The sequence below is a fragment of the Octopus bimaculoides genome, chromosome 7 (assembly GCF_046866305.1).
Source record: "Octopus bimaculoides isolate indiv1 chromosome 7, ASM4686630v1, whole genome shotgun sequence".
NCBI lineage: Eukaryota > Metazoa > Mollusca > Cephalopoda > Octopoda > Octopodidae > Octopus > Octopus bimaculoides.
This window is the reverse complement of record NC_142934.1, coordinates 106,773,269-106,787,889: the sequence shown is the minus strand read 5'-3', so window position 1 is coordinate 106,787,889 and position 14,621 is coordinate 106,773,269. Positions and strand designations below refer to the sequence as shown.

The window sequence follows — 14,621 nt, the reverse complement described above, 5'->3', positions numbered from 1 at the left end:
TGGTTTGCAACATTCTTTATGTGAATTCGTGTGTTAAAGCATATTTTACTGTGTCTGGGGAGATCCATTCTCTCTTAGTGCCTATTTATTTAACACACGCACCGGTTCGATTTCCACCCATTTAGCTATTTATTTTCTCTAAAATTTTCAATAGTCGTTGACTGTCTGTTATCAGAGTTGCGTTCTTTTTGTTCGGTTGTTTGAGTGCATGTGTGTGCCTCAGTGGGCATTTGTATACACATTTATTTATTTATTTATTTATGTGTTTCAGCCAAGTGGCTGCGGTCATGCTGGTGCACCGTTTTTATTATAACTAAACAAAAATATATATCGAAATTGCAAAGATAACCTGGAACGCAACTGAGGATAGAAAACTCCGAATGACCCGTCCTTGTTTTCCTTGTATCGTCTGTCTGGATATTTTGTTGTCTCTTTTTTGTATCATCTAACTGTCTGAATGTTTTGCGTTCTTGTCCCATTTTTGTATTTTATATAAGCCTGTCGCATATATATATATATATATATATATATATATATATATATATATATATATATATATATATATATATATATATATATATATATATATATATATATATATATATATATATATATATATATATATATATATATATATATATATATATGCGACAGGCTTCTTCACTGTTTCAGTAAACCAAATTCACTCACAAGGTATCAACCGCTCTAAAAATATTAAGCAATAAATAGTTTCCCAATATGCTGCGTGCTCTGAGACCGAGTGAAATACGATGACGACATACAATTTTGATTGAAAAGATTCGCAATTGTTTATATTTAACCTTTCATCGTTTGATAGAATACTGTTAACTGAACGGATTTCAGCTGACAGCAGGTCACGTCATGGCTAACTATAACTAAGACAACTATGTCTCCCATGACTGAATCATACTGACGAAATTTAGACTGAGAATAATATAGACTTTGCCTCAAAGAGCATTGTGTGGTAAGGAGCTTGCTTTCTGACCACATGGTTCTAGGTTCAGTCCCATTGCGTGGCACCTTTGGTAAGTGTTTTCTACTATAGCCTCGGGCCAGCCAAAGCTTTGAGAGTGGATTTGGTAGACGGAAACTGAAAGAAGCCCGTCTTGACCAAAAGTCACCTGACAGTAAAACAAAGCCATTTAATTCCAAGATTTATATGTGTTTAACTTCTGAATGAATTTAATAAAAACATCTTTAAAAACATCATAAAAATTGTTCCAACTGAAGCCCTTCTTGAGTGACACATTTTCCCATTCGAGTCAATACAGAATTACAGATAGTAGATATGGAATTTTGATTTACTGTCGGGTGACTTTTGGTCAACCCTGTATAAACGTGTGGGTGCGTGTGTCCCACCACCGTAACTTTGCAGTTCGGCAAAAGAACCACTGGAATAAGTACCTGGCTTAAATAATATATACTGGGGTCGATTCATTCGAGTAAAGATTCTTCAAGGTAGTGCCCCAGCGTGGCCGCAGTCTAATGACTGAAACAAGTAAAAGAAGATAAAAGAAGAGGGGGAAGTGCATCGCATATGACCCGTTTTAAGGCCTCTAAGATTGGTGCAAGGAAGGGAGCAAGTTACCCGCAAATCTAGCCTGAAAGTTTCTTACAGTCAAAAGTACTTTCCTAATGGTACCCGAGGAACAAATGGTAGTGTTAAACAAGGTATCGGATTAAGTCTATTTTCTCAAAACAGAAATGGTTCTTCCGGAGGGCTTCCACACACTGTTGAATACTATAAATAGGGTCCTCTATTTGTTGTTGTTGTTTAGCCCTTGGTTAATCCTGATCCAGCAGACCTACGAGCAAAGGCGTCTCAAAATGTGCATGTCATGTCTTTTGTCGACCAAGGATTACATAATTCATCGTATCTGTCTTTATTTAAGACAGTAGAGTGGGATTTGAAGAAGGTTTAGCCACTATTTCGAGCAAGTCGAGCGACCACTCTCTCTTCGACTCACGTCTTCTCTCCATAACTGCCTTGTACCAGTCATCAACACTGTTGATTCATTGAGCATACATTAAAGAAGGGGAGGGGCAGATATGTAGTACAAATTCATTATAACCAAGCGTAACAGGCAGAGAACTGCTGTGTGACAGTTGTTCCAGCTCTCAGAGTTCAAATCACGCCAAGGCAAATTCAACACTCCTCCTGCTCCTTTTTCTTTGTGGATTCCTCTTTGCTGCGATGGCCGTGGGGTTTTCACTGAGTCGAATAAAACATCATTTCGTTAACTTTTGATGAAAGAAACACAGTCGACAGTGGAAGGTCTCTTCTGACATTAAACTCGACAAAGGCAAACAAATGATATATGAGAACGCATAACACTGAACATTATGCAACTTATAAAACATTATGTAAAAAATATTTCGGATAATATTTTGTATTGTTTGATATTTTAGTTTTGGGTTCTGTAAATAAAAAATATGACTATTTAAATAACTTGCATTCTGCAATCGCTCGCTACGAAAAGCCGGTTATCCAATTACAAGCCTATGTTTATTTTAAGCAATTTGCGAAAGTAGGTTGAATCGATTTAATATTTGATAAGAAATCATTTACAACTAGCAGACACAATAAAAAATGTTTGACCCCAATGCTTGTTTGTATTGTCCCCTCTGTGTACACTCTTCATGGGAGGTAATGCTGTTGTTGGCACTCCGTCGCTTACGACGTCGAGGGTTCCAGTTGATCCGATCAACGGAACAGCCTGCTCGTGAAATTAACGTGCAAGTGGCTGAGCACTCCACAGACATGTGTACCCGTAACGTAGTTCTCAGGGATATTCAGCGTGACATAGTGTGACAAGGCTGGCCCTTTGAATTACAGGCACAACAGAAACAGGAAGAAAGAGTGAGAGAAAGTTGTGGTGAAAGAGTACAGCAGGGTTCGCCACCATCCCCTGCCGGAGCCTTGTGGAGCTTTAGGTGTTTTCGCTCAATAAACACTCACAACGCCCGGTCTGAGAATCGAAACTGCGATCCTATGACCGCGAGTCCGCTGCCCTAACCACTGGGTCATTGCGCCTCCACGTTTTGCAAAATAGAGATATCTTAAAAAGCCTAATTAGAATAGCATGTTTTTTGAAGAGGTAAGTATTAAGTCTTCGTGGTCGCGATTATAGTGAATTATCTGTAAATATGGTAATTAATATCGAGTTAGCTTTTTGCGTTGTTAATTTTGATGAAAATATGCAAAACCATTTAAACACTGCTACTGCTTGTTGATTTTCTTCGACATTTCAGAATGGTCTAATCCATTCAGCCATCAGTCTTCTTGAAGACCAAACTAAAAAGGAGATTACAAAATGCATTTATGCTGACGTAAATTGCATGTACTCTCTTCCATCTGTTGATCGTTACAATGATGGAAATGGACAAATTTACGAAATATTTCTTGGATTTACTTATGTTAAAGCAGAAAGAAGCCCTTCTTTTGGATTCAGTTCGAACGAATCTAAATGATTTAGTCTGTTTTAAACAACTGGTTGCCCAAATATACGATGCTGCGGTTGCTGGACTGGAAAGCAAACTTAATGCTAAGTTTGAGAGGGAGAGATTATCAGAGGTGAATTTTGCTGTAAGTCAAGCTGTTCTCACATTCCTGAATTACATACATTCTTTTAATCTCAAGGTTAAATATTTTATCATTTTTAGTAGCTCTATGAAAGGAACTTCTTTGCTCGATGAATTGAAGGAAAATACTTCTCAAAGCGATGGAACTATTCATCACGAGTGATTGAAATTGTTAAAGTAGAATATATATAAAAGGAAGTCTCCTTGAAAATATTCAGGAAAATCAAAGTTCTGATAAGGAATTGAAAATTGATGCAAAGGGATTATCAACAGGCATGGAAACGTTTCAGTTTTTTAGAAATATTGATAACCTCCAGTCTCGGAGGCACTAAAAACGAGTGTAGAGGTCATCTTCTTTCCATTATTTACAATTGACGGATATTTGTCCTGATCATGTTTGTTGTTAACACAACGTTTCGGTTAATATACCCTCCAGCCTTCATCAGGTGTCTTGAAGAAATTTCGAACCTGGGTTCTCATTCCTAAGGTATTTTTCGATGTTGTTATTGTTATTATTATCATTCAGGTCACTGCCTGGAATCGAACTCGGAATCTCGGTGTTAGTAGCCCGCGCTCTTAACTCCAAGATTCAGAGTTCGATTCCAGGCAGTGACCTGAATAATAACATCGAAAAATACCTTAGGAATGAGAACTCAGGTTCGAAATTTCCCCAAGATGAAGGCTGGAGGGTATATCAGCCGAAACGTTGTGTTAACAACAAACAAGATGAGGACAAATATCCGTCAATTGCAAATAATGTACATAATTCCTCATCTCTTAAATATAGAACTGTATTACTTTCTTTCCAGTCTAAAAGATTAAAACCACTGCATCTGTTCTCATTGCTGGATTTCATAAAGGAGTAACTTGATCGAGAATTGTGAACACGTGATGTAAATGAAATAAGAGAAAGACTCCAGAGTTGTTTGTGGATTGTTGAGTCTGCAGTAAATAACTGTGATATCCCATTACATACTAACCTTTCATACAAAATTCTTTCTCTCGAGAACTTCAAGTTTGAATCAATTTTCAACCAGGGACGGATTTAACCATTAGATAAAATAAGTACCTGCTTAGGCCACCAAGGGAAATGCAGCCGGTGGGAACCAGGGGGGGGGGGTCCGCCCCAGACGACGCTTTTATAAAGGTGGCACGTTTGGATCTGCTGTATAAGCCTGTATACTCTTAGGGATCTGGAAGTGTGCAAACTCAAAGCACTGTCCCAGGCAGCACATATTCCTGGTGGTATTGAGTGAGGCACTGCATAATGTTTCTAGTGCTGGATTTAACATCGTGTAGATGGTAAATTGTAACAATATTGAGAACCTACATTTTTCCCTATTGTCAAAGTAAATAATTTGCTTATATTACTTATCACTATTTAAAGTTATATAAATAACATTAACATTCAATATAGATGTGAGGCCTGCCCGAGAATAAAACTGAGTTTGCTTCAGATTCAGTAATTACGTGTTACTAACTTGTCTAACTAACTTGTCAGTTAGACAATGGAAGGAGCAAAGAGCTATTGTTGTGGGTGTGTGTTTAGGGCGTCAGTTGACATTAATCTATTCTTGCTCTCTATCCAGATTTCCCTTTGTTGCGTAAACTCCAGATTTTTGAGTCAACAAAAGAGCTTCAACGTGTTCTTTCGACCTGCTAAATATAACAGCTAAATCTGCCTCAAATTGTATTAATCGTCTTTAGCCAAAACGCATTGGGCAGTCTAGTTATATACACACAAAGGTTTCTTTGTGTGTATATAACTACATGGCTGCAAGACCAGTTAGCAGAGGTAGCAGAAAGTGGTAATATACCTCTAGTCTAAGTCACACCAATCTCTCAACTAAAAGGTTATTTAAAAAATCAAAAAATAAAAATCTGAGAAGAAGCATCTGTTATTCCTCAATGTTCCAAGAAATTCTTCAAATGTCACACTCTAGTTTAATTTCGACAAACAAAGCACTATTCTGAAAGGCGAGAAGTTGCATCTTTTGTATATAAGTGTACTTCCAGTCAGACTTCGTTTACATTGGAATTAGTTCTCAAGACAATATCTAAACTATTTTGGCGCGTTCACAAAGTTCTTTGAGATGGAGCATATGAAATTCTTCATGTCTGGATAATACTGGCCAGTGTTAATGATTCCAAGACCAGGAGAAGTTAATTAAACAAACTTTCAATTAGCAAGTCTAAACATAACTATGTAATTAACTGTCTGGTATCGGTTACATTTGGATTCAATTAAATCTGTTTAGTGCGATAAAGACCACTCTATAACAACAGATTAAACACAATAAGCAGGTGCAATTGTTGTTTGCATTGTTATAAACTGGTGTGTACTTCTTTCAAACCTCGAAAGATTTTACTGTTACCCATTACGGGCTAACAAAGAGCAGGACAAACAAAACATTGGAGACATAGAACAAATAAAAAAAATAAAACGTAAGATGTGATGGAAGAATGAAGATGAGATGGAAGTGATGTTACCTGCCCCATCAAACCTTTTAAACCTCGAAAGATGTCAAATACTTCTACAGCTATTTACTATCTACAGCTAATAAATTAAATCTAGTCGTCCATGAATTTAGTAGTGATTTGTGTCGTAAAAAAAGAAGAAAAAAATACTTCAGGCAAAGTTCAAGCCAAATGTGAAATGTGGGTCCCGTTTCAAATTTCTCCTTAAATATTTTAGTAATTAATACTAAATACATTATTGCTTGCGAAGGCACGTGGCTTGTGACCAGTGTTGTGGTTACGATCGCTAGAACGGGGGTTCGATTTCTGGACCGAGCAGTACATTGTGTTTTTGAGCAAAAAATTATTTCATTTCACGTTGGTCCAGTCCACTCAGCTGTAAATGTGTAACCCTGTGACAGACTGGCCTTCCAATCAGGGCGAATGTTGGCCTGCTCACCTAGCCAACGGGTTAGCATCATTCGAAAGCTAGAACGAAGCAAAGTGCATTGTGACCAGCGATATATGGTCTCCTTAAGTGAGATGAGTTCCTGCTCACACTTCTTAGTTGATTTTTAAAAATATTTACTGCTTTTTATGCTTTTTTTCTCCCAGAAAGCTTTGCTAGTATCTCCCAGTCTCCAACTGGTCGCCATCTTCACAAATGGATGGGGTAATGCTGCTGTGAAGTATGGGATTAAAGAAAAAGGAGGGCGAAAAACTTCACTAATATTTTTGAGATGTGAAGTGGTATTTGACAGTTTGTCTTGTCCCCTCATCTCTTGATGGAATCGTAGGGTAGCGTTTATAACATATAACGTGCCATAAATATCGAAACCTATTGGAGACCATCTCTCTCTCTTTCTCTCTTTCTCTCTCTCTCTCTCTCTCTCTCTCTCTCTCTCTCTCTCTCTCTCTCTCTCTCTCTCTCTCTGAACACCAGGGCCAGCCCTAGGGTTGCTGGCGGCCCGGGCAAGCTAAACTTCGGCGTGTACAAACTGACGGTCATGGAAATTTCCTTGTCTTTGTTACGCCTTCCTTGGCATCCCCTAGCACATGGCGCTCCGAGTGACTGCCTGAGTTGCCGGTACCTTGAGCTCTGCCAAATATTATTCCAAAGAAAACGCGAAAGAAGGTGAATAAATCTCGTAGGGTTAAAATGTAAAGTTGGCCCCAACGGAATTCGAACTTAAAATGCAGGGAGTTGGAACGAATATGCAAAGTATTTCATCCGACGCTCTAACGCTCCTGCCAATTCGCAGTTTGCCAGTTTTAGAGCTTCTGACCCAGACTACTCCTTAAAAATGTTAATAGGCTAGGCAAGATAAGGAGCAAGCTGTTCGCTGTTGAATACGTTATCAGTATTGTAAAACTGACTAGAGTTTCTTATGCTTGCAATGTCGAATAGAAATAAATTGGCATCTTATCCTTGCAGATAATTTTTATCTCATTGATTTGAAGACATATCAGATAATTTAGTCTAGGGAATCACAGAGGTTCAGTACAGAAATTCAAGCGAATATATTGCATTAAACACACACAAACACATGGTGGCAGTCAACTTGTGGCTGAGTGAGACACTTCCTAATCTTAGTAAGTCCGTGTAAACGTCCCGAGAGACCAAGAAGTTCCTATTCTTGAATTTGTTTTGCGTGAATAAAGTATTGGACAACAGTGAAACCACTTTCCAGTGCAATTAGCCCTAAAACAAGTGGCACAACATAGGTTGAGACGACTAGACACCAACTGCACTTCAAGTTGTTGTTTTTTTTATACCAGTTTACTTGCTACGAGATGGAAGTTCTAGCGAGTAGTTCACATGCTAATTATCCCATAGCGTGTATTCTAACAGGTGCTACTAATCCGGGTCAAAGCAGACTTGAGAACAATAGTGGCTAAGGGTGGTCCCACACCCCTCAAAACCTTGGAAGTCCCGTACCATCGTTGCACAACTGGATTCAGTTTAAATTCATACCCAGGACACATACATATCTCACACACATTTTATATACTTGTGTAGTGCGGTATATAGAGCTCAGCATAAAAACAATTTTTAGAAATCCATGTGTTCCTTTACATTTCAAAGGATGTGTCCGTTAAGAAAAATGCAATTATTTTCGAAATACCTCGTCCTAATTAACCATCAACACCTTTCTTGCATAACTAACCTATTTGTTAATGAAAGGTGTGAGATTGTATTGAATATACGTATGAACATATTTTCGGACTCGTTTCATTTTTTATATATATTGAATATTAATCCTTCAGAACCATTCGGTCGGATACAAGTCCTTGAGATATCTGTTGCATGCCGTACAAAATACTTATCGGAATTTCTTCGGGCTTTACGTTCTGAGTTCGAATTCCGCCGAGGTCGACCTTACTTTTCGTCCTTTCAGGGAATCGATTAAATAAGTACCAGTTCAGTGCTGGGATCGATATAACTGACCATCCCCTTCCTCCCAAAATTCCAGGCCTTATTCCTATAGTAGAAAGAATCGATTTGGCTGCGACAATGGTTGCATTTAACTTAGAATATCGTGGTGAAAATCCTAACCAGTAAACTCTAAACTCGCTTCTGAATAAATCCACTTTTAAATGGTGATCTTGTCCACTAATTAGTTTTATTTAGCCTTAGGTGATGCAGTGGTGAAACCTGGGTGTTTGCCACCCCCCTATACATGTTTATACAACAGACACAAAAGTGTCGGCTCCATATAAGCATTGCCCGAGGCGAACTACTCTCATCGACCCCCAACCTAACTATGTTACTGAAGTAAGGTTTCCCCACCTCCATAACGAAATACATCTTTTTTTTATTGAACATTCTTTTCTAATCACGCTGTCTGAAATGATTTTCGATTTTCCTCCTCTTAAAATGAAATTAATCATGTTAGCCCTTAATTAACAATTTGGTTTTCATGTAGAATGCGTCTCTGGCTAATTTCCATGAAGGGGGTTTTCTTATTCTGTGACCTGTGTCTTTGATTTCTCGATGCTTCCTTCTGACTGATGATGAACGGATTGGTTGTGGTGTTAAAGAAAGATCTTCTACCTGGTCACTCGAACTGCTTGAAATAGCAGTTAAATCTTCAGATGTTTGAGTGCTATTTCTCCTTATAGTCTTAAAAAAAGAAAAGGATACATTATGTAATGAAGTACAAGGTAATCACGGTCTCTAATGATTATGGGAGGTTAAGAATTTCACAGTGATGGAAACGGGTATTAAAAACCAAGTGTAAGCTATGGTCCAAAAGATCGAGGTTGAGAAGATGAGAGAAGACCAGTATCGCCCTGGGTAGCCTTTCAGTTTGCTGCCCCACCCTGGGCCTTCAAGCATATACATCAGTCCCAAAGGTTCAGCCCATATAAAAATGTCGTCCGGGACTGACCGCCCTCATCCCAACTACGCTTCAAGACCAGACACTATAAGCCACCCCTTTCGTGGGCTGATAAGTAGAGGAACGTTGTACTCCTTCGTACCCTACTTTGACTCATTGTCTTCATTTTAAAAGGGAATGTAGTTGATCAAAGTATTATTCCTTCAGGGTTCACCTGGGGCTAAACACCGTCAACAAGGATGATGAGCGTATCTGAATCTATTTCTGGATCTTACAGCAACAATAAACTTGCACTTGTAGATTATACTGTTTAGTCTGACCTCTAACCTCGTTCACAATACAAACCGAGCACACATGTTGATTGACACATGTTGTATAACTGTAATTTTTATGTTTCTTACAGCCACATTTAATTAAAATTGATAAAAATTACAAGCCAATAACCTAATGAAAATAACAACTAAATCTTTTAATCACACTTTACTGTTTTAAAGAAGGAAATAGAGGAGCCTGAAGAAAAAATTAAAAGAAAAAACGACTGGCCAGTTGGTCGTGGGTGAAATGCTTTCCATTGATCAGTCTACGCGGTTAGAGCTGACGTGGTGCGAATCATTAGCATAATTTATGCATCTACTTATCTCCATTCACCTGTTGACTCCCCCCCCCCCACCCGCCGCAAGCTTGTCCATCTATCTTTTTCATTCATTCATCTATTGGATGGTTCAATCAACTAAAACTCCTTTAGTTTATGCGTGTAGGAGTTTGTTTATATACGAGTTTGCTTATGTCAATGAAAATATATAAACAAGCACAAGCATGCATTTGCTCGCTCCTATTGTCAAACTGACATTTGTCTTAGGCAAAAACAAAACAAAACAAAAACTAATTTATCTCCGGTTGAATTTTTTGACTATACAGTACTTACGATCAAAATGATTTATACAACTTTAATTATTATTATAGTTAGTTGAATTAATCCTTCTATATTAACCCAACGTTGCGTTTACCCTTTACTTTCTTTAATAAATACCTTCATGTAATACACATAAAAACTTTCTCAGGGGATTTCCCATTCTTCAGTTATTTTTAGTCTGTTTGTTGTTGCTAACATTTTTCTTATTCAATATTTAGCGTGTAAGAGGGGCAGAGTCGTTCGCACGCCGGGCGAAATGCTTAGCGGTATTTCGTCTGCTGTTATGTTCTGAGTTGAAATTCCGCCGAGGTCGACTTTGCCTTTCATCCTTTCGGGGACGATTAAATAAGTACCAGTTACGTACTGGGGTCGATGTAATCGACTTAATCTCTTTCTGTCCTTTTTTGACCCCTCTGTTTAGCCCCCTGTGAGCAATAAAGAAATAAATATTTAGCATATAATTATGATTACAAGTGTATTTATTATTTTATTACGATTATGATTCAATTTACCATTTCTTTAGGCGGGTGTATAACTTTGATTCTCAGCACTCGTATTAAAAAAAAGATGTTCTCTTGCTTTTTAGATGAATGCTAATGAAAACATTGATATTTACTACACACACCAACGTTTGTTGTGGGTATTCGCTGTAGCTGAATAGCAGTATCTGACTGACGCATTACTATGGATATGGCTTGTGATAGATATTACACTTGCTGCGCTTGTTGCCGAAGAATGTCTTCTCTCCTACTTCGAATGCCACCACTCTTCCTTCACCACACCACGTCAAGCTGCTGCTGTTTCTAACCTGACTTTTAGCAGAGAAGTCAGTAAACTTGTTACTTGACGCATGGTACCAAATTTTTGCTATCAGAGTTGTCGGGACGCTCTATCTTATCAATGTTACTGTTATGATGTGAATAAGAAGCAAAACATCCAAAGCTTGTAGCTATTTTGGTCCGGAAAGCCTCCTGTGGTTAGAAGAAGAATTTTTGTTTTTAAATATCAACAATTCAGGTTTCTATAAACACGAAGAAATGTAAAAGTTTTTCGCAGTATAAGTCTAATAATTTCACGCGCGCGCGCACACACAAATTTTTACGTGTATTGATAGAACTACAGATTGAAAGAAAAAAAAAACCAAAAGAAAAAACTACAAACTATTCATCATGAGTGAAGAGGCTGTGGTTATGAGGCCCGGAAAGGCCAGTCGCTTCGCCAAACGTAAAAAGGATCGATCGAAACGTGCTCGTTCTGATGGATTTGTTCTGGGCCAAGCGATTTGTCCAGGCTCCGACGACGAAGATGTTGCCGGGGACGGAGCTGGTGATGAACATAATAAAAAACCCGAAGAAAGTGATGCTACAGAATTTCTGTGGTGGATCCGTAATCCGACAGTTCAAAACCTGGGCAAGTTGTGCCGAGCAATTAAATGCAGTGATTTGGACTGGATGAAAGAATTTCTAGAATTTGATGGATTAGGTCTTTTATTCCAGTGTTTACGTAATCTAACCGAAGTGCACAGTCCCCATCTAAGCGACATGGTATTAAGGATGGAATGCATTATGTGTATCCGAGAAGTAGCCAACTCTCAGATAGGACTTAACTGTTTACTGAGTTGTAAACATCGCAGGGATAATATCTTTGGGCGCCGTTTTGCCGCAGGTATGCTTTTATTATTGTTATTGTTGTTGTTGTTGCTATTATTATCATTCATATTTCCTTGATAAATGCTAAACTTGTCATTTCCAATTTGAACATTTTTTTTCCCACAGAACCACCTTTCAGAAAGTTTACCATAAATAACTACGGTGTACAGCCAATCAGTAATTTGCTCCAGTTTTCATTCCCATTTTTAAGAAGCCTTTATAAACAAAACAAGAAAAAAAAAACTTTAATGCCTCTGTTATGATACTCGAGTAAAATAAGCAGTCTCTCTATCCTCCCACTATTTGTCTTTCTCTTCATCTATCTGAACGTACCCACACGCGCACAAACACATACACTCATACACACACACGTTTGTACTTGCTTATAAGCAAACGTGCTGCACATCTTTTTTTAAGTTTTCTATATATGTATACATATATATTATATACCTGTTTATCTTGCCAAAATTTATACTATATTCACCCCCGCAGTATGATCCACTTACCGTATGTCGAAGAACAGTTATTTAATATGCCCGTTGATGATAAACATTTCGCTAAGGGCTGTCTGCACACAAAAAGACGAGACGTGGGTCACCTTCAGTCTGATAAATATTACCCAAACCTAAAGTTTCATGCTGATTCTACAACCTGTCCTCAGTTGCATCTTCATTTGTCACACTATTAATTAATCTGTTGCAGATTCTCAAACTGGGTATTGTGAATTTTCATTATTGGGAATAACGACTGGCTCTCTTTCTGGGTTTTAACATGCAATTAGGTGATTAGCTACCTTGCTGTATGATTAGCTTTACATCTCCACAAATAAGTTTATAAGAAGTCCTATAATGTGCATGGAATATAGTTGTCAAAGAAAGAAATAACACACAAAACACAAGCATTACATTCTACAAATATTTATGATGATGATGATGATGATATATATGGTTTAGTTTCCACCAACCAAATTCACTTACAAGGCTGTAATTGAAGACACTTGCCTAAGGTACCACACCTTTCATATGTGTGTGTGTGTGTGTGTGTGTGTAAACTTGGTGGATCCAGATGAAGGGCAGTGGCCATGACTTTTGCAAATCAACACTTAAGGAAAGATGTGAGCAGGAAGGGACTGAAAGCTGACATTCTGAGAATGAAAGACCCAAGTAATGACTAGTGCAGTGTCTGGGGTGTTGAGGTGATGAGAGAAAAGATAAGTGGGTTAGGAATGCCTGGGTGGGAGTGGCCTGAGTCCAGCTAGAACCAAAAGCAGAGGCCATTATGCATTATGGTAGGAACAATAAAAAAAAGAGGCTGATAACAGAGACAGCATATCAATGAACCGGAGGCTGGAGTGTGCTTGTGAGTGGCTTTAAGCCAACCAATCTGATGGCTCTTTTCTGGAAGGGGTCAAGGATGTCTTTGAGTGCAGCAGCACCATCCCAGATGTGAGAGCAGTGTTCTATTGTTGGGCTCACCTGAGCTTTGTAGAATGACAGCAATTGTTGGGAACTGAAATATCTTCTGATCTTGCAGAAAGGGGGCCAGCTGAACTCTAAGGATTGCTGGAATTGATTAAATGAAGGACAGAAAATTCTCTGCTAGCACATGTGGTGATAGGATTTGATAGGAAGCTGCAGATCTAAGTGGTGAGAAATGTATGGAGCCTATAGATGGGTAGTCTTGATAAGCGGTGTGCATGCTAGATATGGTCGAAAGTTTTGATGATGTGAGGATTATAACATTACTTTTGCCAAATTAACTAAGGCTAAGATTTGTCAGTGTTTTTCAAAACATTCATACTCTCAGTCCCTTAGGTCTTGCAAATATTGGTTAGAGTATACTTTACTGAGGAGGTTATAATAAGACCGAAACATGTTTTCAATGTAATTGCCATTGATGAACTCACTTCCTATATTTTTAATTTAGGTTGTGAAGTTGTCTCCCTTGTCCTGACACCAATCTATTATTAAAGCTAATGATTTTTCCTTTTACTAGAAATATAATTCTAATTAATTAAAAAGAATGCTTGGCCGAATACATTATATTACTCTACCATTTAAATACATGTTCTACATGCAGAAGGTCTCCCTGGGAAATTTCCCCCCCATTCACATGCTTGTTGACCAGCTGTTAAACTGTAGAACATAGATAGTACATATCATCTGTATTAGCTATTATCCTATTGGCAGGACACCTACTGATATTTGGAATGAATTGACTACTAAAGGAAATATATGTCACAGGAAAACTCCACCTTGAATTACAAGGATAGATATGTTAGACAGACACATGAGATACTCGTTATTGTTTATGATGCGGATGGTAATGATATTTAAGCAGGTGTACATTTCTGGGTGTGTTAGGTGAGTACTGCACACCCACCAAAGATGATAAATTTTCTTTATAATAATACCGTTCTTGTTGCATTTCTATGATATCGTCTGGATGTAATTTGTTTTCAAATCTACTAATAATACAAGCTTCGGAATAAGCATTGAGTCTGGCTGAAATCATAATGTGCATAGAGATAGCCTAAAGCTTGTATCTGTTTATTTTTGACTAATACTTCTCTCACAGTCGTTAGCTTGGCTTGGCAGCACATCCAACCTGCAAACAACTACCACCATAACCCCATCTTGTTTAGCTTCTATTTTAACT

At 38.1% G+C, this 14,621-nt stretch overlaps 1 protein-coding gene across 2 annotated transcripts in view; it reads left to right on the top strand.

The window, feature by feature from the left end:
• Positions 1-3,181: 3,181 nt before the first annotated feature.
• Positions 3,182-14,621, top strand: part of LOC106876454 (inverted formin-2) — a 76,481-nt gene continuing 65,041 nt past the window's right edge. Inside the window, exons 1-2 of one of the 2 annotated variants that reach the window (XM_089355766.1) lie at positions 3,183-3,607; positions 10,901-11,979. In XM_089355766.1, coding sequence (XP_089211892.1) covers positions 11,484-11,979 — 496 coding nt within the window. In that variant the 5' untranslated portion in view covers positions 3,183-3,607; positions 10,901-11,483. Of the gene's footprint in view, positions 3,608-10,900; positions 11,980-14,621 lie in introns of both variants that reach the window. The other variant, XM_089355767.1, reaches the window with a different exon arrangement.